Source organism: Molothrus ater, chromosome 2, assembly GCF_012460135.2.
Source record: "Molothrus ater isolate BHLD 08-10-18 breed brown headed cowbird chromosome 2, BPBGC_Mater_1.1, whole genome shotgun sequence".
Lineage (NCBI taxonomy): Eukaryota > Metazoa > Chordata > Aves > Passeriformes > Icteridae > Molothrus > Molothrus ater.
The window spans coordinates 67,766,823-67,793,952 of record NC_050479.2 but is presented as its reverse complement, the minus strand read 5'-3'; the positions used below and the strand labels follow the sequence as shown (position 1 = coordinate 67,793,952).

The window sequence follows — 27,130 nt, the reverse complement described above, 5'->3', positions numbered from 1 at the left end:
CATTCATGCTCTGACTTCTTAGAGAGGTTGAAAGTGAGAAGCCTGATTATTTATGAACATGAAAAAAAATAAATCTTGTATGCTGAGAGATTTAAAGAGTGTGACTGTTTGCCTTGGAGAGCAGATGAATAAGGGTTATGCTAAAATGGTATAAAATCAGGGGTAATACAAAAATAGGATATTGGGAACTACTATTCACTCTACACACAGCCCAAAAGCAGGGAGATTAAAAAAAATGAAGGAATAAAAAAGAAGGAAGGCAATCTGAACTGATATTGCTACATGACACTGGTATCTGGAGACGAGTTGGTGTTGGAACCTTATCTGACTACTCACTGCTACCACCACAGATTTGGAGAAGAATTCTCCAGAAAGGAATAAATGAAACCAAGCTAAAGGCAGTGTTATGAAAAGGCTTTTTCCTAGTTAGACAATCAGCTTATACAGCTTTTCCTTCTGAGCTACTGACACTTCTCTTACTCATCCATAGTCTAGGACTGTATAAAATGTTTCTTTCAATGACTACAACAATTGTTTTGTTCTCTACTGCAACCAAATTCTGTACAGGACATCTGGGAGACTTCTCATCAGCCTTCTATCTTCAGCAAGGCTGCATTTCCCAAGAAAAAACAGGTGCCTTATTCCAGCAAGGACTTAGGAAGCTACGTCTCCCTTCAGTGAAAGGATTATGCTGAATTCCTTTCCCAAATTAATGGGATACTGGTAAAACTGGTAGATCTGAGATTTATAGCAGGTTCATCAAGCACAAAACTTTACAGGTCTGGGAACAGTGTCTGTATTTGAATATTTTACATCTAGGTATCATCAGAGCTAAGGGTACAACGCAATGAATTTCCTCATGCAAATAATGAGGAGGTGGCTGTGCAAACAGCAACAGGGAAATCAGAGTTTGCAGTGCAGGAGAGACCTTTGAGCGATGTGCTACACTCCACACGCTCTTTAAGCTGAGAGGTGACTTGCAGGGGCCACCAAAGCAGCCAGCACACCAAGACAGCAGGCATGCAGGGACACAATAAAGCCCTTCGGAGTAGGAAATGTCCTGAGGGACTCTACTTCAGAGCAATTAGCCACTCTATCAGGCAGCCATTACTGTTTCTGAAAGTCTAGCATAAAATCGACTCCCTGGGGAATTCTCCCATTATATAGACTTCCAAGGAACTCCTGGTAACAGGGTCTACGGCACAATCAGGCATCTAAACATAAGAATGCAATGAGATTTGGACACCAAGTGGTTTAAACATTTGAACGTTTCAGACAGACATAACATTAATAACACTGCAAGAATGTTTACAAGACCCAACCAATGCTGAAAATCTCATCCATGTTATATGGTTCAGTAATGTGATAAAAACAAGAGATTCAGGTCTTCATTTGAGCTTATGCTTGAGATTTTTCTTGCTCCTTATCATCATCATAATTCCTATTTACTGCTGGTTTCCTTTTCTCCTTTTCTTTCCATGTCTTCCACTCTGAAGTACTTAAAACTAACTTTCTGTCATTCATTTCTCTGACATCTTTGCTAGCCACTGTTCCACATGCCCACTCAGTTTATACAAACTTACTCCACACTAGTTTGTTCCCCATTTTTTGCCGTCTTCCTTTCAAATTCCTGAAACAGGATTTTAAATTCCTCCTAACCCAAAAATCTCTCTCTATCTTCAAGCATCACTTCAAAGCCACTTTTCTTAGCTTACAATTGATTTGTTCAATGCAGCACTTTGTGATGACACCAATAAAACAATAGTTTGCAACCCACATCTCATCTTGAGGCCCTTTAAACAGTTATAAAAACTGAAGAGAAAGTTATATATGGGGATCACTTCATCCCTGGGTGAAATGCAGCTGCATTAGGATGAAATGTGGCAGCTGCACAAAAGAATGCTGCAGCAGTTTATGACAAGAAAAAAGGAGAATGCTTTACCCAGCTGAAACCACTAACAGGATTTATGAGATAGAATAAATTTGCATTATATATATAGAGAGAGAGAGGGAGAGAGAGAGAGAGAGCTGACAAGGACATCAGGCTCTCCTCCCTTTAGTCTTAAGAAAAATACTCTGGTATTGCTAATGGACAAAAGTGATTAAGAACTTGGTTCCCTTCACATCCTCCTTCTTCCCCATTAGGATTTATATTCTTTATCTTGCCTTCTGACAACTCCCATGAGTCTTGGCTTCATATAGACTTGGAGGACAGAGTACCACGCACCCATTCTTCAGTTCAACACTGCCCATCCCACCTACTTGGCCTGTCATTCAAAAGCTGAGAACTGCTGACTTGAGAATTAACAGAGCTCTTATACATGAGCACTGTATGCCCACTGAAAATGTGTTTGGATAATGGTCTGGAAAACGTGAGTCTTTAAGGACTCTAATATAAAGTATATAGTATTTTTAATGTGGAAGAAACACTATCAAATAGGTAGAGAAGAGGTAACAATCTCATCTCTTGAGATCGACTTCAAAACTTCTGGTGATTCCTAGAGTCACTATGAGTTAAATTTTGAAAGCAGACTCTTCTTTTACAAGTTTCTGGCTTTGGATTCCCAAGCTAAGAGATCTAGGCAGCATCTAAACTTCCATGTATTATGGACCAAAGGGTGGCCTGAAGATTGGAACAGCTGCTGAGCTCACATTGAATGTGATATTGGAAATACTGTGTCCAGCTAGTATTTAGAAAACTTCTTGCTCCCTGGATGTGTTATAAAGTGATTTTTGCAATGTACCATTGCTAGTCCAGTACCTATGGACATTACTAATAAGTAGTCAGTGAAACTGCAGCTATATGCACCTATTCATGCTGTATATGTCTGTTATATATTCTTGTCATGTATCTTCTACTGAATCACTATTGTTGAGGAGTGAAGAGCCCAAAGACTACAAAGCAGCTTTGCAGAAAACAACCTGGGTGCCTGGTGGAGACCAACAGAACACGAAGCAGCCATGTGCCCTTCTGCCAAGGAAGGCAGGCAGCATGCTGGGCTGCACGAGGAGGGGTGACAGCAGGTGAAGGGAGGTAATTCTTCCCCTCTTCTGACAACTGGTGAGGCCACATCTGGTGTGCTGCATCCAGTTATGGGTTCCCCAGTAAAAAGGAAATATAGATTTACTGGAGTGATTCCAGAACAGGGCTACAAAGACAATGAAGGGCCTGGAGCACCTGAGAGATGAAGAAAGGCTTGAGAGAGCTGCAACTGTTCAGTGTGGGGAAGAGAAGCCTCGGTGGAACTTCATCTGTGAGGACAAATATCTGAAGGGAGGGTGCAAAGAGGGCAGAGCCAGGATGTTCTCAGTGGTGCCCAGTGACAGGCAATGGGCACACACTGACACATAGAAGGCTCTCTACATCATGAAACACTTATTTCCTGTAAGGGTAAGCAAGCACTGGTACATTTTGCTCAGGGAGCTGGTGGAGGCTTCATCCTTAGAGATATTCAAAAGCCACCTGGACACAGTTGGCTATAGGTGGCCTTGCTTGAGCAATTAGGTTGGACAAGATGACCTCCAGATGTGCTTCCCTACCTCAACCATTCAGTGAGTCTTTCAAGAAGTGTGTAAAAATAACCCTGAACTCACCCAACAGTAAGGAGGATGATATCTCCACCAGCATCATCATACTTTCCTTAGCAAAGAATTTCAGATGAAGACTCGCTGTAAGCTCCTCTACACCTCTTTTCATCTTGAGGAAAACTAGCACTATTGATTTTTGAACCCAGAAAGTCACAGGAAGGGCAAGAACAATGCCAAGGAGAGGAACAGCTAATAGGAAGTATATATGTATCAATTCCAACGTGCCACTACTGGAAACTTGCCATAACTTTATACTTGGAATTATAAGTGTTATTATCTTTGTAGCTGGACCAACTCTCTTTTATTAGATTGCTAATACTTTAATCACTAGAGCAGTAAATTCTTCAATCTGTACACAAGGTATGTTTCTTCACTGCAAATAAAGTGCCCAAGGTGTTTTGTCTGGTGCTCTACCCTTGAGATCTGGTTTGAATTTGGATGCAGCAGATGGACCCCACTACATGTAGCTTGCAGCCACCCTCTGTCCTTACAAGGTTTTGAAAAATGTCATCTCTTGCAAGGCTAGGGGAAACTTCCAGACAGCCTGAACTCAAGCAGCATACAAGATGTCTCTGGAGTGCCCTGACATTCAGAGGGCTCCCAAGAGGATGTAGTGCTGGTCTGACCATTTGTTTTGACTCTCATGTGTATTCATAACTCCAATTAAATACAAAGATTTAATGTCTCTAGAAATCAGGATTTTCAAACTCAGTATCCTAAACAGGAGGTCAAGTTTCAGACTTCAATGCCTTGCTTAGATTTTCCACAATACCCAAAGTGGTTTGCATGTGTGCAATACTGAAGTTAATTGGTCAGACAGTAACTGGAGCTCAGCAGATGAAAGGCACTATGGAATGCAGGGAATGCTTCATTTTATAATTTGAATGAAAACGTAAACAATACCCCAAAAGATAGATGTTGTCATCATAAACTTTCTCTCTGAATTATGCATATAAGTAGTACAAAACGTAATTCCTTATCTACATATTAATTATTCTTTGATTATGCCCTTCATGTTCTGGAGATGTTCAAATTACATACAGGCAATCAGATATACATCAGAGAAACTCTACCCATCTGAGGTGGTCTTCACGCTGTGAATTTATATTAAACACTGAACATTAATATGAAAGTAACTCCCCTTGGAGATAATACTTTGATGTATTAATAAAAAAGGCTTCACAGTTCTGTTTATCATGAACTAAGATTAGAACACTTTCTTTTGCAGTTCTGGGTGAGATGAGTAATTTGTAGTGCAAGGAACACTGATAAATCACAGCACATAGAGCAGAGTTCAAATATTCAAAACTGAGGTCCAAATCCATGTCTGCAATGCTGAGTGCTGAGCTCTCACCTGGTATTATCAGTGTTATCTGCTGTTATCAGCAGATTAACACTACAAGCAGATCTGTTTTTAGATCCCACTGCTTCCTTATTACCTCTTTTCATTCAAGGGCCTACAGAGAAAGAAGTCCTGTGTATTTCTTCCGAAAAAGAACCCCAAACAGCAGATGGTGACTTATTCACACAGTTTGTAAGAAACTGTCATCTACTTAAAATCCAGGAGCAGGAGGGCTGACATTATCCTGAAAGTACAAGCAAGACCTGTACCTACAAACTCAGATGTCTTTTTTTGATTCACAGCCATACCACTATTGTTGCCACTGAAGTATATCAATATTATTAACATCTTATCATGCCTTGATACTGTAGTGAAAAATAATTTAAAAAATGAAGGTTAACTTTATTTGTGGACAGCTACTGTTAAATTATGATTATTTCTGAGAGGATCAAACACCCATATCTGTTTATTACTTTATTCCAGCTGCTATTTTCTGTAAGAACACTACTAAAAAAAGCTACCATGATGTCTTTTATGACTCTATGAGGAAATGAACAATCCTCCACACAAATTATTATTTTCTTTTATTGGACATTCTGTACTTGGAATACCTTCCTTTTTGGAGCTGGATTGGTCCTGTGGCAGTATCAGATGTGATGGAAATCTGTCTCTGCCATGAGCAGGGATTGGGCCAGATGACCTCCATTGTTTGATGGTTCAACTAACTTTTTAAAATTATTTCAGTGATGAAAGAAATAACATATGCTTATGGAAAGATGTTATTGTGAACTAAATTTTACCCTTTGCTTTGACTATGCAGTGCCGTAAGAACAGTAGAGTCACACCAGTGGGTGTTTCAGCATGATCTAGTCCAGAGCCACTAATTACATGGCTGTGTGCTGATCTTTGTAGAGTCATGAGAAAAAACAAAGAGATTAAAGGAAACAATTACTCACCTACTAAAAAAAGAACATCTTTCCTCACTCTGTTTTCACAAAAGCACCCATTTTTACAAAAGTGCCTTTCAAACAATTTTCTCTAACATGTAAACAGTATTAACGTGGGAAAGTCAAATTAAGGTTCTTTTTTAGAGAGCAGTGGAGCTACTGCTCAGACAGCTGTTCAGTTTCGATCATCCATCATGTGATGGAAATTTTATTTTATTTTACTGAATAGATACAGATTACTTTCAATATCCAGGGTCAGAATTTTAAGGATATTTAAATTTCTAAACTCCTAGGGTGCAGATTTTCAAATATGTTCAAGCGTTTAACTCTCATTTACCTCTTCAAGCACACTGGATTATGATTTACCCAGTCCTGTCTTCTCCTACCAGGTGGCTGCAGACATTTTTGTGTACTCCAGCACATACACATCTAAATGTTTTTTGAACAACCAAAGGGATGATACAGACACAACAGTTTTACCAATGAACTCAAATGTTTTGGACATGTGAACTAACAAACTCCCATGATTTTTCTTCACACAAATAATTAGATTTTTTTTGTTCATTCCCCTTTACAACAAAAGCTGCAGTCCGTATGGCTACCGAGCAACACACAGAAAACAGGCTAAAACAATTCTTACATGATAGCTGTTCACAAACATTTATTCATTCATGCTGGAGGAAAGAAGGAACAGACAACTTGGCTATGATGGTACAGTTATTATTTTTAGCCTTTTGGCTGGAGCCCTTAGTTTCCTTTCCATACATTTTTAAATAGAAGGCCGTGGGGGTTTTACATGCTTCTCCAAGAAGAGAACAGATTTTTAATGTAGCAAAAATACTGATTTTCCATTCTGCAGCTCACCTAGGCCTGTTTCCATCTAATAAGCCATTGTACAAAATAACTGTTTCCTATAACAGGAAATTCTGCTATGGCAGAAGTAACACTGGGTATCCATAGTACTGACACTTCTCATTTCCTTACTCCTGGTACACTGCAGAGCAAACAGGAGCCAGATTCATAGGAACCCTGTAATTACTTGACAATAATCATTGCCAGCAATGAAGCAGAGTTAGCAAAAAGATAATTAGCACACCACCAGGACTAACAACTCTCTACACTTTTCCCCTCTTATTTTTAGCAACAAGCAGGAAAGACATAAATTGCTCTTTTAGCAAATAGCATGAAAGAGCTTAGGTAAGTTAGATGTTTGCAGTTATCACTCTATAAACCATACCCTGGCCTTCAGCTATGTTCCTTATATTAGCCTGGAAGGAGACAACAGGAAGGCTGGAGACCCATCAGTGCTTGCTCCCTGCTGGTGCCAGAGTGTGGATCTGTGGGGTACCTGTCGGGAGACACCAAAGCTACCAAAGAAGCACAAGCCTCCTATTTTCATGTCAATGTCTCTTGCTGGATATCAGGAGGGAATATAGAAGGGTTGGCTCTGCAAATGCCAGTGAAATACAGACCCTGTCACTTTTTAACTTGCTGGATGAATTTCAACTATTTCTTAATCTTCCCATAGTTAATGGGAAGTCACTTGGATAGTGTCAGTTGCCATCTCATGGATGGAGTCCCTTTGCTCTGACTGCTGGAGAGCACATTCCCACTCGTCTGAATCATGACTGGCCGGACTGTGGGCAAAGATGGTTTGGTCTCTAGACAGTGCTAGCAGCTAGATATTTGGAAAGTAAATGACTAATCCCTTGCCCAGCTAGACTTTTGGTGGGAAATGAGACACATCACTTAACGCTTACACTTCAGTTTAAAAATGGAAAAATTATTCTTCCCTCAGGAAGCAAAATTGTTAGACTACATATGCTGAAGTGTGTATTATGCTCAAAATACGGTCCAAATCCATGAGGGCCACATAGATACCTTGCATGAGCTTGTCTTCTTTTACCACATTAACAAACCAGTGGCCTCTTAAACTGGAGATATTTCTTTTTATTCTGCCCACAGATGGACACAAAACACTTGCTTTTGCAGCAGATATTACCCAGGGTCAGAAGTTGCCTTAAGCCATGACCTGATTCTGGATCAATTAGAGAGCATTCACCAGGAGATCAATGAATATAAGTCCATGCTATAATTTAAGGTCAGTTTAGTCCAAGAGAGAGGCCAGCAAAGAGAAAATAAACAAATAAAGACCATGGGTTTTTATAAAAAACTGAGAAGAGTGCTGAAGTGCATACTTGAAATATTTCCTCTGAACTTCACAGTGTGGCTGGCACACCACGGGTTCAACACTTGATGCCTGTTCCACGTGTGCTACGTGGATGCACCAAGCCTGCACACACACTTGCCAAGCAGAATGACAGAGGTAATGTGACTATTTCTGAAAAATGAAGTGTTTATGGCTTGCTCAGTTTCAGAGTATGTTTCATAATCTTCAACACTCACAACGTGTCACTCATGGGCTTGCAACATATTCCTTCTGAACAGAAGCTGCTTTGTGCTCATCACTGAAGAAGCATGTGCTGTGCAAGTGCCATACTGTATTTTGGCAGTAGCTGTTAGAAGTAAATTTACAGAGGATTAAGGAGATGGAAGGCAGCATGCCTCACTCTCTAATTCTGCAAAGCATTAAAACACCCTGTTTAAAGAAGAGATGAGAGATGGCTGCTATTCAAAATCTTGGGGCCTGAGGTTCAATTTGTTTTGACCAAATTTGCATTCGGTCCTTGAGAAGTCTCTGAACAACAACAGCTGCCCTTGCCCTGAAGGAGTGAGTGAGGACACATCCCTCCTTCAGAAGTCACCTTGAGTGCAAGGTGGGAGCTGTCCCCAGGGGCACGGAGCCACTCAGACCTGCTCCAGAGGGAAGCTCCTGCCAGCTGCTATGCTGCCTCTGGGATCAGCCCTTCCTCATCTCCAGATGTGCTCCGTGAAGTACAGGATTCCAGGGCTGCCCTGGGTTTATGTCCCCTCGAGGCCAGGAGAATGAAAGTATGTGCTGAGGACATGAGACATTTTTGGCTGTCCAGAGCTACAATAATGACATACAGATATGTAGATAAACACAAAGATTGAAATTTAGTTCTGTATGCTTTGAAGGAAACTTTTTTCCATGCATATTCTTTTTCTAGGCTTGACCTTGGTCTGCACTTTTAAGAATCTGACATTTCTTGATGGTTTATTTCACTTTCAGATTTTGGCAGGGTGTAGCCTTAGATATGCCAGAAGTATGATGAGATAAGTTATTCTCCAGACAGAAACAGAAGCAGAAAGCAGACAGCTGCCTACGAAAGACGGACTCTCCTACAGTTTTTACCATAAAAAAATGCCCCGTTCAATGTTTGAAAGGAGAAGACAAAATTTGAATATGAAATCTCAGCAAAATGGCACTTAAAGACAGCAAATAACCACCTTAGAGTCCACATGTTGCTCTGAAACCATTGGTTGAAACTGAAGACATGATAAAGGTATTTTGATTTAGGAGATGGGCTATGTTTGGCAGGGAGTGTTGGTGTTTTAAAGTTTCTCATGATGTTTTTCCTGATGCTTTGCCTTTTGCAGTGGTTTTTCACACTGTAATGGTAGTTAGAAACCCATTGCCCACAGTATTCTGTGGCCATGGCATTAGGCTCTTGAAAGCTTACTTATAGCTAAGGAATATCATTGATGTACTGAAAATTACAGTTCTGTATTTTCTGGTACAGCTTCATCTTTAAGGACAAACAATAACCCAAACAAATCAGCTTGGAAGCCACTGCTTTACCTGCACTGGAGGATGTGCAGGGAAGGCAACAGTGGCAGAAGTTGAAAATTATAATTGTGATGCTCCATTGGCTGATGCTGATTTTGGGAAGAGAGCTGGGGCTTTCATTAATCTTTCCATAACTCCAAGCCAAAGCCAGTCTGAGGGTGCTAAAAGTAGCCTCAAAACTGAGACTACAAAGCTCCTATTTCTTAGATGTATTTCAAAGAATTTCCTTCATTCATTGTTTACCAATGTGGCCTATCCTCATTGGGGGTAGAAAAACATAATGAACGCTTATCACCTGCAAGCTCAAATCCCACTGGAAAGCACTTTTTCAGGAAAATGTTATTGTGGTGAGGACTTTCAGGGAGTGTTGGAGTTTTAAAGTTTCTCATGATGTTTAGCATTTTTCTTCTAAATGAACAGGAAAAAACTCATCTGGCTCTCATTTGAATTCTCAATAGACTTCAGAGAGGAAATTCCAACCAGAGCTGTATTCCTACACCTAAAATCTACATGGGAATGAGGCGGCATGCTTGTTCCAAACCAACAGCAGCCAGAAGAAGCAGAGCTGGCTCAGTAGCACACCCACATGTTCCACACAGTAATGGTCTCAGAAGAGGGGCTGGTTTTATAAAACAGCCTTCAATAGGACATGTCAGAACTTCAATATTTAGATGACCTGCCTTCCATCATGCTTATTAACATTCATGAGGATTTTTGGAGATAAAGAATGGATATCATCTCACCTATCTGCAACTGCATTGGAACTATTAATCCTAAGTGCTATTGAAGGCTAGGGAGAGAAGGAGGTACTTCCCTTTAAAATATTTCTCTTATCTTATTGTTTGAAAGAGGTAAAATGGCTTGTGCACAGAAGGAGCTCATTCTTCTCTATGGTCTACACAGACAATACAGGACATATAGACAGATAAAGCTAAAGACATTTCCAGTGAGATTCTTCTTTGAGACACATCCCACTAATTTATGGTGTGACTTGAGGTCCCTAATTTCACTTATTTGCACCTGATATTCACCATTTGAAGTGGTGGTGTAGTGATTTGTATCCATGTTTGCAATGGGATTTGAGATTTGTGTAGGAACATTCCTGTGTAGGTTCTCCGTGTTTTCCACAAACAGCATGTATTTCCCACAGAAAGCATATCATGGGATTAGCTACCTGACCTCAAAATCCACTAATCTGAAACATAAACAACCAAGTAAGTACTTATGTTGTTCACCCCCTAATCATCACAATGCCTCATTGATGAACAATTCACCTGCTGGATTCCATATATATCTCTATGCATATATTCCACATATATGTATATATACATGTGTTATATGTATATCTCACTAGAATTAAGCTCCTATTATCAAGATTCCCCTGTTGCAGTTGATACTATACATTCTTGGTATCCAGGTTTTCTTAATTGTTTTATAAGATGAAGTATCTGAAGGTTATAAACAACTCCCAGCACTTTAAACTTTTAGACTTTGCCAGCAAATGCTTTTCTTTCCCTAAATATGTGGGCAGCCTCTGGACAAAGATGTTAGCTCAAAGTACAGAGCTGGTTCCAAGTTAAAATCAGGTTGAGGGCAGGTCTTCCCAGACAGAGGGGTAGGCATCTTCACTTTCCAGCTCCCTAAGAGCCCTGTTCCTAGTTCTCCCCAGACATAACAAGGGAACTGATTGCTCAGTGCACAACAGGGACTAATGTGAGAATGTGATCCTGGCAGAGCCTCAGTAGAAGATTCTTGTAATTGATGTGAAGACAATATAACTGATTTGTAGACACATCACTCTGCACCATGCTTCCTGTATCAGCTTCCCACAACTGTTGCTGATTGCCTTCTTCCCCAAGCATTTTCTTCTCTCTCAGTTTTGAAACTCTGGGAAGAAATAGCAATTTGTTTGTGCCATGCCTATTTGGCATGCTGCGCCGCACTCTTACACAAATAAACAGGGAACACGATGTAACACCACAGCAGCAGATCTAACTAAGATCCAATTGTGCTTGGTGCCATCTGAATATGGGAAGAATGTTCCCTTAAATGAAAAATCTTCAACAGAAAAACAAGTTCACCCTTCACAAGTATGTACCATAACATGGGACAATACACCATCTTTGACTTATGATTTCATCTGTGAGAAATTGGCTTGTTGGAGCATTTCCCCTCCAATAAGCAGCATTGCTCTCTATTGTTCATTCTGCACAGATCTGAATTTGGAGTGTCTTTTAGAGCTAGTATGAAGCCAGTCTTTGCTAGAAAGTGGTAGCCTGTCCAAAATCACTTCTCAAATAAGCTACCTTTGGCTGAACCACCAGTGTTTGGATGCTGGAGGCTACTGGCTCTTGATTTATATTATGAGATTGTAAGCAACTAGAACAAAGAGTTTATATTTCAAGGTGCAATTTATGAATTTAACTGTCTCACTTTACTGAGTTCCTCACACCAAGAGCTCAGTGACAGCCTGAGTAAATGTTCTGACTTGAAACAGAAATCACCTAAAAAATTAATGATGAGTTATTTTCCCAAAAGTCTTAGGGACAAACACATTTCCAGGGCCTCTGAAGAGGAAATACCTCAGGGAGAATATTGTTAGTAGGTGACACTGAGCAAATGCTTAAGCAGGAGTGATTGAAGCAGACTGTGTACCCAAAGAATTTAATGAGCAGCTTGAAGGAGTTGATGGCCTGCGGCACAGCCTCAGGTCATTAAATCTCAAATGGTTATTAATCGCTAGGAAATGCTTTCTGTCAAGGTCATTAGTGCTATTATACAGTGGAAATTGAGGGTGTATCAAGAAATTAGCATATAGCTTGTTTGCAGGAAAAATGTTCTCAGAGAGCATAGGCAGGTCATTTCCAGGAGGATGCTGCAGTGTCCACAAGCCACCTGGCTTGGCTGAACTTCCATGTACCTCTCTGCATCACTTCTAAGCTGAGCTGCTCTTCTGCAGAGTCTACAGGAACTTTACCATGCACTGAGCACTTGAATTAGCAGTTCGGCATAACTCCAAGGGGTAACATTAGCTGAAATCCCTCCTGCTTAGCGTATGATTTTAGGTTGGAGTCTTGCCCTACTGTTGTTTCTTAGAATAAATCCAGGAAATCTGATTCAGTTGATGAGTACACTAGTGACCATAGCATTTGACCAAAGGCCGAAACTGTAAAGGTGTTGGGATCACAGCCCTTTTCTCAGAATTTCCTAGGATAAAGGAAACTCCACTGCCTTCAAGCAGAAATACCTGAAACCAGAACAAATATGTCAATTGGAACTTGTGGGGTTAAGGCCAAGAGGCTGATCAGCAGACAGGGAAGGGCAGGAGGTGGTGAGATCCCAGTCTGAGGTTTCCCTCTTGGATCCCACCTCTGCATGGGGCACCTTGTGAACAAAGCCTCAGTTTTACAGTCACTGCTATCACCTTCCCATATAAGCATGGACAGTGCTGGTGCACAGATCCTGTCACTTTTTATAAACAGAGTCTAGAGTTCAGGTAGTTATTTGATGCATTTTATGTATCTAAAATCATGATTGAGTGTCAGATTTAGTGATTTTTTTTTCCAGATTCTGATGCTGGTCTGTGATTTGATTCTGGCAAACCAAATCCTATTATTCTGTTAAACTGTCTTTGTGGATCAGATTTTCCTACACTGAAATTATATCTACCACAGTGGTTATTCTGGATTTTGAATTACATTTATTTACAAGTGACCTGGAGATTTTCTACACTATAACTGTTGTATTATAATGATCAATGCTTGACTTTTAAGGTAATACAAGAGACTGCAATTACCAAAATCTCTTGCTTCTGCTCTAAACTAAGTAGAAAACCCAGAGAATTGTTACATAGTAGAATCATTTTGATTACATCCAGAGGATGATTTAACACCCCAATTACACAGCTGTCAAAATTAAGTGAAAAGATCTTTCTTTATTAAAGACCCTGAGGAAATTTAGAAAGCAACAGCATATTACACTAAATAAAGAGAAAGAACAGAAGGACATCATGATCTATTTAATTCTTCTGACGATGTCTGCATTAACTGATCAATGCTTAGACATGCATTGCTATTTACTGTTTGATTAAGTGTCCTCACACTCACTGGCATCAGCTAATGCATCCTTACTAAATGGAATTTATGCAAATGTTATTTCAATTACACATTTCTACATAGGTGTCAGGAACCTGCTCATATATGGGAAGCTGAGGGCAAATTCACTCTTTTTTTTTTTTGTCTGATTGCCTACTTGAGAGATATTCATTGAATGGAATTGGTAAATTATTGAAGTACAGAAAACTACTTTCACAATGATATGAAGGAAAAAAACCTGCCCTTGTAGGACATGACTTCATGTTTTTTGCATGTACTGGGTCCTTGATTTTGTTAAGCATATTATAGATATGTTTGAGCACTGATATTGTATAAAATGAAGTTACACTTTAAAAATGTAAAAGATGAAATTGCACATTAAAAATGCAACTATAGCTGAATATTTTTAGAAGGAAACTTTTGCTTAATTTAAATGTTAGACATCATTCCAAATACCTTAAAAAGAACTGCATACATATCACATTAAAGAAAATTTTATTTGGCACCACTGGCTTAGACATGGCTGTGAAGCCATAAATCAGATAAAGTATGTATTTGGACACTAAATTATTTTGAGACTTGGAAAATTCCAGTAATGCTATATTTTTACAGCAGTATATTCCTGTAACCTAGATTACAATCAAAGGATATATGTAAAGTAATTTTCTTCTGAGGAAAAGATAAATTTAAACTCCTGTTGTAAGGGGTGCAACTGTGCAGTTTCACACTGTCTTAAGGAATAAGCTTGTTCTTCTGATGAAAATTTTCAACAGATTTTTGTCATTGAAATCACTGCACCTAAATGTGTCTAACATTTATTTCCATGCTTGCTTTGCTGGATTGTGCCATAAGGCATGCATTGTAATATTTATGTAAGAAGCAGATCTGAAAAAGAACCCCTCATTCTTCATCTCTCCTGTATTTTCAACAAAATAAAGAATTCCTTACTGCTGGGCTCCTTTTTGGTTTTATTTTCACAAGTATCTTTTCCTTCTGGCTCTCCAACTGTGTTTTTTACTGTCTTAGTTTTCACAGCTATCCCACTAATGCTCAGGATACTTCAGTGAGTCTCTGTCAAATTTCATTCCTTCATGTGCTCTGTCACTGAATTTAGGAAAATATTGAACTCCACTGCCTGTGAGGGCAGTCACATTTTCTTCACTGGATCTTATGCAAACACAGAGTAAGGAATAACTTGATAATGCCACCATCTGACTCATGTACTGGGACTGATAATAACTGCAGCCACATCCTGTAGAATGACCAGTTTGAAAAACAATAAAGAGAGTTGGCTTTTTCTCTTCCCAAGGATGGCCATGCTAAATTTTATTTTAAAAAGACTTCATCTAAGAAGATGAAATAAACCATGGAAAATAAGGCCAAAGGGGAGAGTGAAAGTTCATCTAATCCACTCTCTGTCAAAACCTGCAGGACTAATATTTACTCTTCCTTAGAGGAATCCTGGATTCAGGACAATTTCTGAGATACACCTGACTAAACAGGTTGCTTTGGTCTCAAACCAGCTAGGTGGCAAATTTACAGCTCTTTGCTGAAGTTGATGTTTTGATGATACAGTTCCAGCTCTGTTCTCAGGAGGAGACATTAACTTGAGCAGTGTGTGCCTGGAAGGCAGTGCTTACTTTTCCAGACCTTGCACTTAACTACCTCTGGATTGCCACACCTGTAGCAGAAACCCCATAAACTTTTCTTCTTTTCTTGCAAGCAGTATCTTAAATTCCTGCCATGCTGGCATCTCAGCACCATTTGAATCCCTGCTCACAGAAATGGTGCCATTTCATGCAATGCTGCTTTCCATGGTGTGTAAGGGCTGCTGGATGATAACCTCACCTGCAGTGCTCAGACTGGTTAACCCTCACTTTGTCTGATGAATACAAAAGTGCAGATCTCAACAAACTATCACAGAGCTGTTTGGATCAGGGGTCTGCACAACTGTGAGTTTCAGAAGGCAGAAGAGCGGGTTCCAGGAAAGCAAAAATACCAGTGAATGAAAAGCTAAGAATATACTTTGGGTGAAGCACGGAAGAGGGAATTGCCAATTCCTCAAATAACATTGTTTATTTAACAGTATCCTGTTGGGGGGAACTACGTAACTGCAATGACTCTGAGTAACTGTGCGTACTTATGCCATGATAATGTGATGAATTATCATGAAAGTCTGCTCTCAAGGGAGCAATATTTGTGTCAGGCAAACACTGTCTTCTAAATAGCCCATGGTTATCCCTCACAGGGCACAATGGACAAAAAGTGTGTCTGACCAGCCAGGAGTATGTTCTTCCAAATAAAAAAAAAAAATCCCTAAATTATAATCTTAGTGATAAATGCCTCTCCAAAACAATATTTCAGAATAAATATTTTTATCAAACACTAGACACTCTCACTACTAATAAATAACATGAAGAGTACATTCTTGTTTAGTATCAGTAAAAATATCAGCATTTAGCCCTAAAATATTTTGCATTTAAAACCTTGTGAATAGTTCACAGACAATGATGCCTGAGTTTCTCTGCTTTGGCAAAAAAAGATAGTCAGTCAAATATATACTTTCTTATTTATAGCTCTTTGAAAAAATTGACAGAATTCAAAGAACAAAATCTCTCTATGTATAACCAAGTCTCTACATTTAGCTGGTGTCTGCAATCTGCAGCACATGTAAAGTAGCAAAGAAGCATTAATTAGTATTAGTTAATTATTTTTTGTCAAATTATTGCTCTTCTTCAATCTCAGGGCCTGAGCACTGATATTCCCCAATAACCTTCCAAAGCATCAATGCAGAGACCGCTCTCCTCCCCACTTTTTTCTACTTCCTTTCTTTTAGAATATTTGAAGGCTGAGGTAGTAGAACACAGAAAAGATGATATTTAGTCTCTGTTCCAATACAGACAGGCTTTGAAGGAAGGCAGTGTAGGCTTATCCCAAAAAAAAAAAAAACAGATTATTTTTTTGAAAATGTTTCAACTTGCACACACTGAATGTGAGCTTTACCAAAGACACCCTCTGTAGCACTAAACAGCAGCAGATCTCCTTCCTCACTTATACCTCAGTTTCATGTTTCAGTTTACAGTCTGTCTTGATAGTTCATCCTATGTGTGATGAACAAAATCCAAACAGAACTTGCAGGGAACTGTATGAAAAAAATCCTCAAATATCCTCTACTATTGTTTTCCATTTTTAATGCTAAGGAAGATGTCATTGTGGTCAGATGAGAGAAAAATAGAGATGGAAAAAAAATTTAGAAAAGTAGTCTTAGAAAAAGCACTTACTTGAGTGTCTGTCAAGGGGATGAGGTGCAATTGTTCTGTTTCATTAATTTTTAATCACATCTGGCAGTTGGCCTCAAAAGTCGCCAAGACTTTATCATGCCTCAAAATGAAAAGGGCAAAATGCTTTCCTCCATCATTTTGGAAGCCATCAGGGCATCTGTGGTAAATGTAAAGCCCCTTTCAAAGTAGCCTGAAGGGCTGAATGCTAAGGGAGCTGCTTGAAGGACAGCAATTAACCATGAGACCAGTAGCACCAGCTCATTTTTATCACAATGATACCATACCCCTAAGGCAAATAGTGCTTTCAGGAGATGAAAAAATGAGAAATGACAGCATCACAAATGAGACCCCAGGAATGTTAAGATGGAAGATCCCTAACTGAAATATAATAAATAGCTTTACTGTGGGGTTTTACATTTATTTCTTTAATATTTATTTATTAATTGTTTAATCCATAAATACAAAAAAAAAAGTAAGTTTTTTAGATCCATTCTGCCACATACCTCCTCAAGTAATTTTCTACTGGAAAAACCTGCACTAGCCACTAACTAAAATTTTATGTCCTAACCATAGCCAGAATCTTTTTCTAAAAAGCAGTCTCCGGACTTCCAAATCTGACTATAGCTATCTCTTAAATGTTATTTACTAAAATGAGCACATGGAATTGATAACACTTTTAATAGTTTGCCACTTTTAAAGGTTGCAAAGTAGTAGATGACCAAAACAACTGTCACTTCATAGGTGCCATGTACTAATAGAAAGTTAACAGGTGTGCAGGTGTTTACTATGCTTGATAAATTCAGACCAAATTCATCACTGCCTGGGATGAAACACATTAGGGATGAACAGGTAGGGTGAGTCCCACATTTTCCTCCTGATGGAGAAGCAACTCAATTGTTGAATTGCTCAACAATTTTTCACTATAATAATTAAAAACATTCACAGGAAACCTAAAAATATATTCCTTTTATGTCTTCCTTCACAACACAACTCACAGAGCTTCACCCACTAATTTCTTTGTAAGTCTTTTAATTTCTGCATGCATTACAGTACATTTGTACAAGTGCTTCTTAAAGAAATAATATTCATACCATCTGTCTGTCTGGGACACTCTCCTGCCTCCCAAAACAATTTCAGAATTTACTGGCCAGTTTCAGTCAAATCTGACAGGAGGAGCCATGTCTCAAAGATATTACATTTTAGAAAAGCTGGTGTTAGGCAGAGGGAAGTATAAAAATTAGCACTCCAGTAAGGGAAAGGCATTTGTGGGGTGACCCACTGTGCATGCTGAGAGGCAGCAGACAGTTGGCTGCAGAGTACACAACATTCTGCAGCAGTATCAGTGTCTGTACCACTTCTCTTGCAAACATTTAAGGGATGGGAGAGAGATCTGGGAAGTGACATGGAGGGGGGGAAGGACTTGTTTTCAGTGAGGTGTGGGAAAGGAATCCAAATTCGTAGGAAACCAGGCTGCACTGATGTCAGAGCTCAGAAAGCAGAAATTAATTTCACTCAATTTTACAATAATGTCTAAGATGGAAATAAAGGTCAACCACTAGTCATTCCTGGGTAATGGGCTGTTCCAATTTTTGGCAGCTCCAGGATGACTCATGAGAGGAACACATCACTGCTGCATTCTTCGCCAGTGTTGCAGGAGTGACCACATAATGTCCCCACAGCACAATGTCCTCACACTGCTCGCAGTCCCATCTGTCCTGCCCTCCCACTGCTTTCTTTAGAAATTCCAAGAGAAAAAGGCAGTGAGGGGCTGTGACACTGAGTAGGACCTCTGCAGACTACCCCTGCCCTCAGACACATGTATACTTGCCTAGGTCCAAAAAATCTCCTAAAAGTAATCTGCAAGAAAGGGCCTTGGAGCATCGTATTTCCCAGTCCTACAGATCTACCAAGCTCCAGCATGAATGTCTCTAGAAGAGACAACAAAAATGAGGACATAAGCATGGCCATATCAAACCATCAAGCAACCAGCAATTCCCCAAATACACATCAAATCCAACATCTCTGCAGACCCATCCACTGTTTCACAAACCGTTTCACAATGAAAGGCTGTACAAAGCCCAAATTTTATCCATACCAGCCAAAAATATGTAATGCATTCACAAGAACAAAGCTTTTCCTCAGCATTTTTGTGGTGTGAAGAGACAAAACTGCACAACTGCTGTCATCATTTATATTTCACTACAAAGCCAAAATCAGAACCTTGCAAGAGTCAGTGATGCTCAAATGTTTAATGAGAAACTAGCTGGTGCCCTACAGAGCTTACAGTCCTCACAGACAGGCAGAAAAGGAAAGGATAAAAAACCAAAAGTGTGGAGACTTACGGATGGTCATCCTATGAAGGGAGGAATTTATCTCTTGAGTTAAATGTAGGAGATGCGAGCTCAACACACTCAGAACAAGTAGAGCCCAGGACTGCCTCTCTCTGAGGGGAGTGCTCTGATTCTTGGGCTATTATGCAAGAGGAAGATAAGTCACATTCATCTTCAAATGAGTAAAACCCAACTGCATGGAGCTGCCAGCATTTATTTCCTATTGTTCCTCTATAACCCCAGTGGAAGAGGTATTTACTTGGATGAGGCAGACTGAATCATCCTTGGGTGGGTGGATGGATAGATGGAGAGGGGGAACAGATCTTTCTCCTCAGATATTCAGTAAGCAACTGCTGCTCTCCTTAGACTGTACAAGCAGTTGTGACAAATTTACTGGACCATCTGCTTAACCCCAGGTACCTAAATCTTGAATTAAATGAAGTGGATTTCCCACAAGACACATAGTCTCTCTAGCAAATGCCACTGTTTCTTGATTTTTCAGACAAATACCATAGTATTGCTAATTATAGTGGGCCTGACTTTCATCTGGAATGAATTAGTGTTGTTGCTGCCAACGACTGACCTAAAAAATCCATGTAAGACTGCAGGATCCTTGCAAGAAAATGAGGCTCTCTGTTAGGTGGGGCATTGTTGCTAGGAAGACCTGTTGCTGAATGTTTTAATCCAAAAGATTAAAAACATTATTTTACATTATGGTCTCTGACTTAGCATGGTAAACAACCTCCAAAACTGCAATCTAGTAACAGTGCCTTTGTCCCTGCTTGCCATCAATGGCAAGCAGGGACAATTTTCTCTTCCTTTTTTTCAAAATTACCCAGAAAAATACAACAGAATAGACCCAGGAACCAAGTGCTTTTTCAAATATAGAACATAATTTAATTTTTACAACAGAGAACAGACGAGCGTGGGTTTTCTCTGACTGTGGATTTCTTGTAATTTCACTGAAGATAAATATTTAGATAACAACCAATGGGATATTTAATTGTCAGGAACTATTATATTTAAAGAAAGTGCTAGAGATTTTCAGACTTGTTTTCTTATGTATGTTGACAACTCATTCCCATCATTTACCTTCTGTATGACATCTAAATACAATCACTGCTGTAATTTGTAAATTGTTAATATTAGGACTGTAGGGATGGCTATGCTTTCAGTTGTACATAAAAAAGGGACAGCTTTTACATCAACATCTGGCTGACCTTCATTAGTTTCCCATCCATTATTTGTACCCTCCTTCTCCTTGGCCTATTTTTTCTTGTTGCGCCCCTGTCTGATTTCATCCAGGAAGCTGCACACCCTGACTGCTCTTGGCTCCTGTAATACTCATAAACCATGAGACAAATAAACACAGAGGGAAAGAGCAAAACCAAAGCAGGAGGAGATCTGGCAAACCCAGATTTGTGAATCCTCCAGCTGTGCACATAATCAGTCCATGGCACCATCTGAACCCAGACACAGCATCCCGCCTACTCCTTCCACCCTCTCCCCAGCTCAGTTTGTGTGAAAAGGAAAATTCTTCAGGTCAGGACCAAAACTTCTCATAAACCTGACCAGCACTCACAGAAATAGGATTTGCAATGGGACAACTGGTTTGCTAAATGATACAGTCCTCTGTCAGGAACTAACCCACAGGTCTGACAAGCCCACAACGGGTAGAATAAGGGTGTAAGAGTTCAATTTCAGGAGCTATTCTCAGTACTATTTACTCTTTGGGGGAAGCTTTTCATATCACAGCTTATCTAAGTGTCAAATAAATGCTATATTAATATCTAGTTCAAAGAGATCCTGAGAAGTGTTACTACTTGGAACTTCAGAAGGTTCTGAAGCACCGTGAAGGTATGTAATAGCTGGAATTGCATGGATAGAGTCTCAGTTGGTTACAAGTGAAGTTACAGATTAGATACTAGGTTAACATATGCAGCAAAAGAAGTCAAGTAAGAAATGCATGTATCAGTAGAAATGTATTTAATGACTTTATCAGCTTGCATATGTCAAATTCTGTTGGGTTTTGAGTACAGCCTGAGAAACACCCCCAAAAGGATCAAAAGAACATTATTTCTCATATCAGAAAAATAATTTTAGTCAGAGAATAAGAAAATGAAACAACTTCTCACAAAGAAAAATGACCTTGTAAGATGATGCAGCTCTGAACCAAATTACATACATTCTACTAATCAATAAAATACAGTTGTCAAGGCAACAATGACATGAGAAAGTGAAATACAGAGGTCTGTCTTACATAAACACATACACATACCAATATGTTTTGTGAACTTTTGTAATCTAGCAATGACTTCAAGGAAAAATATGTTTTTACAAAAGAACACATATTTTCCCAGGCTTGATAGATTCTTGTGTAAGAGCTTTTATGAGATCTTAGACAAGTTGCATTTTGTTTGGTAGTCTTTGTTCTTGTTCTTTATTTTTTTAACTGGAAAAAGAAATGTTGCAAAAAAACTGCTTTCAGTGAAAATTTATTTTTGCTATAAAAGTGATTTAAAACAGTGACAATTGGATGGGAGTTAAAACTCAATCAAAGCATTTGAATATTGATCCTGAACATAGTTTAGACTTTAAAAAATTGAATTTGTAGATCCTATCTGTAATATATTATGCAGACTTTAAGGGGCAAGATCTGAGTACAAAGACTAAATAAGAAAGGATTTTCTTTTCAAAGGTCTTACAATTCTCACTGTATGTATTTTTCACCTGCAAGCTCAGCTCTGCTGCCTTATTCAACAGCTCTGCTGCCTTATTCAGCTCTGCTGCCTTATTTTAATCTCAGTGATCTGAGTGGAACGAATCAGAGCGGGATGTTACTGAGCATGACTATAGGTGATCCCAGCCAGCCCCCTCTGATCTCTAATTTTGGATTTAATTTTAATAGATCATTAAATTATTTCATAGCTTACCACCAGAACCTCTCAGTACATGTGCTTACTGCTGGAACAGGCTGTTTCTTTCGCTGTAGCTAAATAAAGCCCAGGTGTCCCAGCAATGTTCACAACTTCTTGCACCTTTTTGCAAAAAGCATGGACAATACCTTCTGGTCACAGGACACCACCTCATGGCTCCCAAATTACTGCTCATGTTTCATCCACCTGTGTGCTCAGCCACCTGGAACTGGCAGGTACTTTCCCAGCTGGGATGCCATAGCAACCAGGGCTGAATAATCAAGACAGAATTATAGCTGTCTATTGAATTTGCTCTGGAAGTTTGTGTGGACAATATAAGTGTAATATAAATAAATAATATGAAGCACGAGGATGTTTGACTGCTGCCTTAGAGGTCTGCAAGCATGCTCATTATAAGTATCAGGTTTTCAAGACTATATTTTCTGAAAGATGGTTTTCAAACAATTTTTAAAAATGAACTGGTTTAGCTCATTTAGTATGTAAGTTCACTGAAAAATTCCTCTGGAGATATCCCACTGAGATCTGCCTCCTAATTTTCAGTTCAGTTAAAAAATGAAGCTAACTCATTATGCAGCTGTCTGAAATATTCTTGTAACTGCAAACCCATGGTGTTTTTACAAAGAACTGAGAATATGGGATGGTATTTTAAGGTATGTGTAAGCAATTATAGTCCAAACAAAATAGTGTCTTCATTCCTCATTGGGTTAAGCGATGAAAAGACTGACTGCTATGTGTGATTACCTCTATTAATTTAGATGTATAAATTAGACATGTTTCTGCAGGCCTATGGAGATTAAATGCACTATGTAAGTGCTAAATATTAACATAAATCTACACTTTGAATTCAGTGGCTCAGAAGCACAAGAGACATGTACATCATTGTGCCTCTATCAACCACATTCAATTTTGGTTATCTTGTGTACATGGTCTTGCAAACCAAATTAATACAACAGAGCTGCTCATGCAGGTCACTAGCCACTGGTGGAGGGATGTGACAAATTAAGTATCTCTTGAACAAATATTCTAAATCTTCTGCCCAGAGAAGTTGTGGATGCCCCATCCCTGGCAGCGCTCAAGGCCATGTTGGGTGGGGCTTTGAGCAACCTGATCTAGTGGACAGTGTCTCTTCCCACAACAGGAGTTTGGAATTAGATAACTAAGGTTCTTTCCAACCCAAACCATTCTATGCCTCTATTAATCTTTTAAACCCTTCTGTGACAAGTGAGGGCCCATCCTCTGCTTTAGGTGTACCAGCTGGGATGCACAGACACAGGAGAGACACAGAAAGAGCAATGCCTCAATGCTATGCTCTGCTGTGCTAGAAAAGAAGATGCACAGGTTCTTTGCAGAACTGGAGTTTAGGTACAGAAATGGGGGCCCCAAGGACATGGGCAGCAGAAGTAGGTGCAGTCTCCAAGTATTTCCCTGAAACAAAGCCAGTTGAGACTATGTTGTGACTTTTCAATGGCACAAAAGTGCTCATGGCTGGCCAAGGACTGTCATTTGCAGTTTTTGTCCCTGCTCAAAGCCTGTATTACAAGAGCTAAAGCACACAGTGCTCCTATTTCCCATAAAGTCACCCCCAAATGGGAGGGACAAGTCACACTGAAGGGGTGAGTTCAGCATTACTTCTCCCAGCAACACTGCATGAAGATGCTCCAGCCTCCAACCCCTTTTGCAGGATTGCTGGTTCCCAGGCTCCTGCCTAAACTGTTGGCTGCACTGGCAGATTGCAAGAACTGAGACAGCCCTAATTACTGATTTCACAAGACCTTCAATTCATTTGCAATTCAGTAGCTCAATTCCACCTTCTAGAGACCTACCACTTGTTTTACCATCTCCACAGAAGGTCCCTCCATCAGTCCTTTCCTTTTGTCTATAACATCTACAGATATAAGAGGAAATTTTACATAAGAGAGAATGATTCTGTTTTACTGAGTCTACTTGCTTTCAAAAGCATCAATAAATCAACAAACCAGAAGTAATTAAGGAACAAAAACAATGCTAAGGGCTTGATTTAAATACATAAACTCTGGAACATTCAGGACTCAACCTCAGCCCATTCTGTCTGTCCCTGTGCAAAATGTTTAAACAGCAAGTGAGCTTATCTCTTCTAGATGTGTTTGGTGGATGGAAACTGAATTTAATGTAGCTTCCTTATATTTTATCTGCTTACATCAGAACCCTATTATTATTTTAACCTTACAGTGACTTAATTAATGTTCTAGCCAAGAAAAAAAATTGCCTGGGTGGCCTGAATATTATACCTCCATATTTTTTTATGAGGTGACCTTTCTGAGTTCAAGAAACCATGTTTGATCACTGGTTTTGGGTGGGAGTTTTTCTTGTGAGGATTATGACTGCATTACAAGGAAAGCCTACTTGATTTATGCATAATTTTTCTCTGAAGGTACAAAACAAGTAGCCATCAACTTAATGCTACTTAATGCTGAAGGCTTTAAGGGGTCACACAAAGTCATCCTTTTTACAGAACAGCAAACAATCACGATTCTAGGTTAGGGTTGTAAGTGACTAAGTAAATCACTTATGCACTGCATTCAGCTGGCCCCCACTCTGAACTCATTTAGCACATAACAGCTTGGCTGTTGCCGTATGTCTTGCGCAGACATTCAGTGGGTGGTTTCATAATGTTCCACAGCCTACAGAGCTCCTTTTTTCTTTTTTGGGTTTTTTTTTTTTAATGTTTAATCTAATTTACTGTTTTTATCAATATCTGATAAGAAAACAAGAGGCAGCTGTAGTTCTACCACCCGCCCCATGCTTGTCACGTGCTATATTACAAAGAACAAACGGAAAAAAATTGTTTCAAAAATGGGATAATATGCAACATGTCTAAAATATGGTCTGAGATATTTTATTTGTAAGAAGTTGCACTCTCAGGAAGGCACCTTTGTGGTGGCCACATGAAAAACGATTCCATGTAATGAAGAGATTTAAGAGCTGATTAATAAAAATGTAGGGACTGCATGGGCAGCAGACTAAAGGGCTGGAGCCTGACCACACCACCCTACCAATCCTTATGGAAGAGGAATGATTAGGGACTAAAAGTCTCAAACGTGCTCCAAATTACTAGGAGAATGCAGTCCCATTGGATGGAAAAACAAACTTGCATCAGCTCAGACCACTCTTTTCCCCTCCTGCCCAAATTCAAGATTAAAGGAGACACTGGACTTACAGTGGAGTTGTTTACCAGCACTCTTCCTCTAAAGGAAGAGAGACCCCATCAAGAACCCTGTGATAAAGACAGATCTAAAAAAAGTAACTGAGACACTAAATTTGTTCTGGATCATCAGGCAACTCAGTGGCATAACCAAGGAAGGTAAGTGACACCTTCCTCTGGAACTCATGGCACTACCCACTGTTCTCTTGAGTTAGATATACCAAAAAGCAGGAAAGGTTCAAACTAAAGTAATGAAGAGAAAAAGCAGCTATGCCTCTGTGAGGGTGCCAACAAGGAACTGTTCTGTGGGAGTATAACCAAAACACATAGTGTCTGAGAAGGAAGTGAAGGAAATTAAGAAAATAGAAAAGGTTACAACTAATCTAAATTTCTGTAAACTTGAAAATCAAAATCAGAGGTCAACACATGAATAAAAACAACATGTCTGATAGCCATAAGAACATCCTCAAAATAGAGAGACAGAAAATGAGTGCACATCAAGATGGCATGAGGAGCCGTGAGACCAAAGAACAAGCTGACTAGGCTGAATGATAGTGCATGGCAGGATGCTGTCCAGAAGAGAGGTGATGCTGAGTTTATCCTTAGGATACTGTTCAAGCACAGCGCTTAACTGCTTCTACTGCTCTGATAAAAATACTCGGTAAATATAGGAAATTTCCTCAGTAGTTTGGGTACATTACAAGATTCTTTCTTTCTTTCTTTCTTTCTTTCTTTCTTTCTTTCTTTCTTTCTTTCTTTCTTTCTTTCTTTCTTTCTTTCTTTCTTTCTTTCTTTCTTTCTTTCTTTCTTTCTTTCTTTCTTTCTTTCTTTCTTTCTTTCTTTCTTTCTTTCTTTCTTTCTTTCTTTCTTTCCTTTCTTTCTTTCTTTCTTTCTTTCTTTCTTTCTTTCTTTCTTTCTTTCTTTCTTTCTTTCTTTCTTTCTTTCTTTCTCTTTCAGTGAAAAATGTCTTGACTGTCCTATGTGGTTATGTCTGGGAAACTGGATGTGATGGGGGACACACAATAATTTTCCTTTTCCCCAGGTTTGTTATGTAATTCTGCATTGGACTTGGCATTGTAATCATTAGTAGAGAACACTGTGAAGAGCCTAAAGGGTATCAAATGAAGTGGTATTGTCAACTGAAAAATCCATTTTCCTTTCCATTTTTGTTAACACAGTAGCAGTGTACTTACTGACTGAAAAACATATCCCCCACCCTTTTGTTTCATCATATGAAAATCTTGGCACTCACTCCCTGCAACATGAAAGCAAATGCCTGTAGACATGCCTGGTATATAACAAGTGCCTGTCATGCTGTGATGTGAGCTGAATTGATTTGAAGGCAAACACCTTGACAGACAGGCCATCAGAGCACACACAAAAATAACACAGAGATAAATGAATAACACTGATGTACAGCATATCCCTGCTGTTTCTAATGTGCTTGGCAAGCTCTTTATTCCATATAAATAAAAAAAATGACAGGAATTGAGGGTATTTTAGCAACAAACATCAGAAAAAAACATTATCATCATCCTAGCATACTAATCTGTTGTGCTAAAGAGGGACAAGCTGTTTCTGCACTGAAAACAGACTTTCCCCCAGACCTTTCACAAAGTCTTTCCTCCTCTGCAGTAACAGCACTCACCATTAGCCAAGCTTTTGGCAGGTTACAGAGACCTGCACCCATTTCTGTCCATTCCTCTTCAAGCCTCTGCA

The 27,130-nt window shown here is 39.3% G+C and overlaps 1 protein-coding gene across 5 annotated transcripts in view; it reads right to left on the bottom strand.

Annotated features, from left to right (window-relative positions):
* STARD13 (StAR related lipid transfer domain containing 13) overlaps positions 1 to 27,130 on the bottom strand; it is a 246,078-nt gene that overhangs the window by 43,194 nt on the left and 175,754 nt on the right. Inside the window, exon 1 of one of the 5 annotated variants that reach the window (XM_054518485.1) lies at positions 19,307 to 19,325. The exons of the other annotated variants lie outside the window; for them this stretch is intronic. Within the exon in view, the coding sequence (XP_054374460.1) occupies positions 19,307 to 19,316 (10 nt within the window). The 5' untranslated portion in view covers positions 19,317 to 19,325. Of the gene's footprint in view, positions 1 to 19,306; positions 19,326 to 27,130 lie in introns of those variants that run through there. 5 annotated transcript variants of the gene reach the window in all.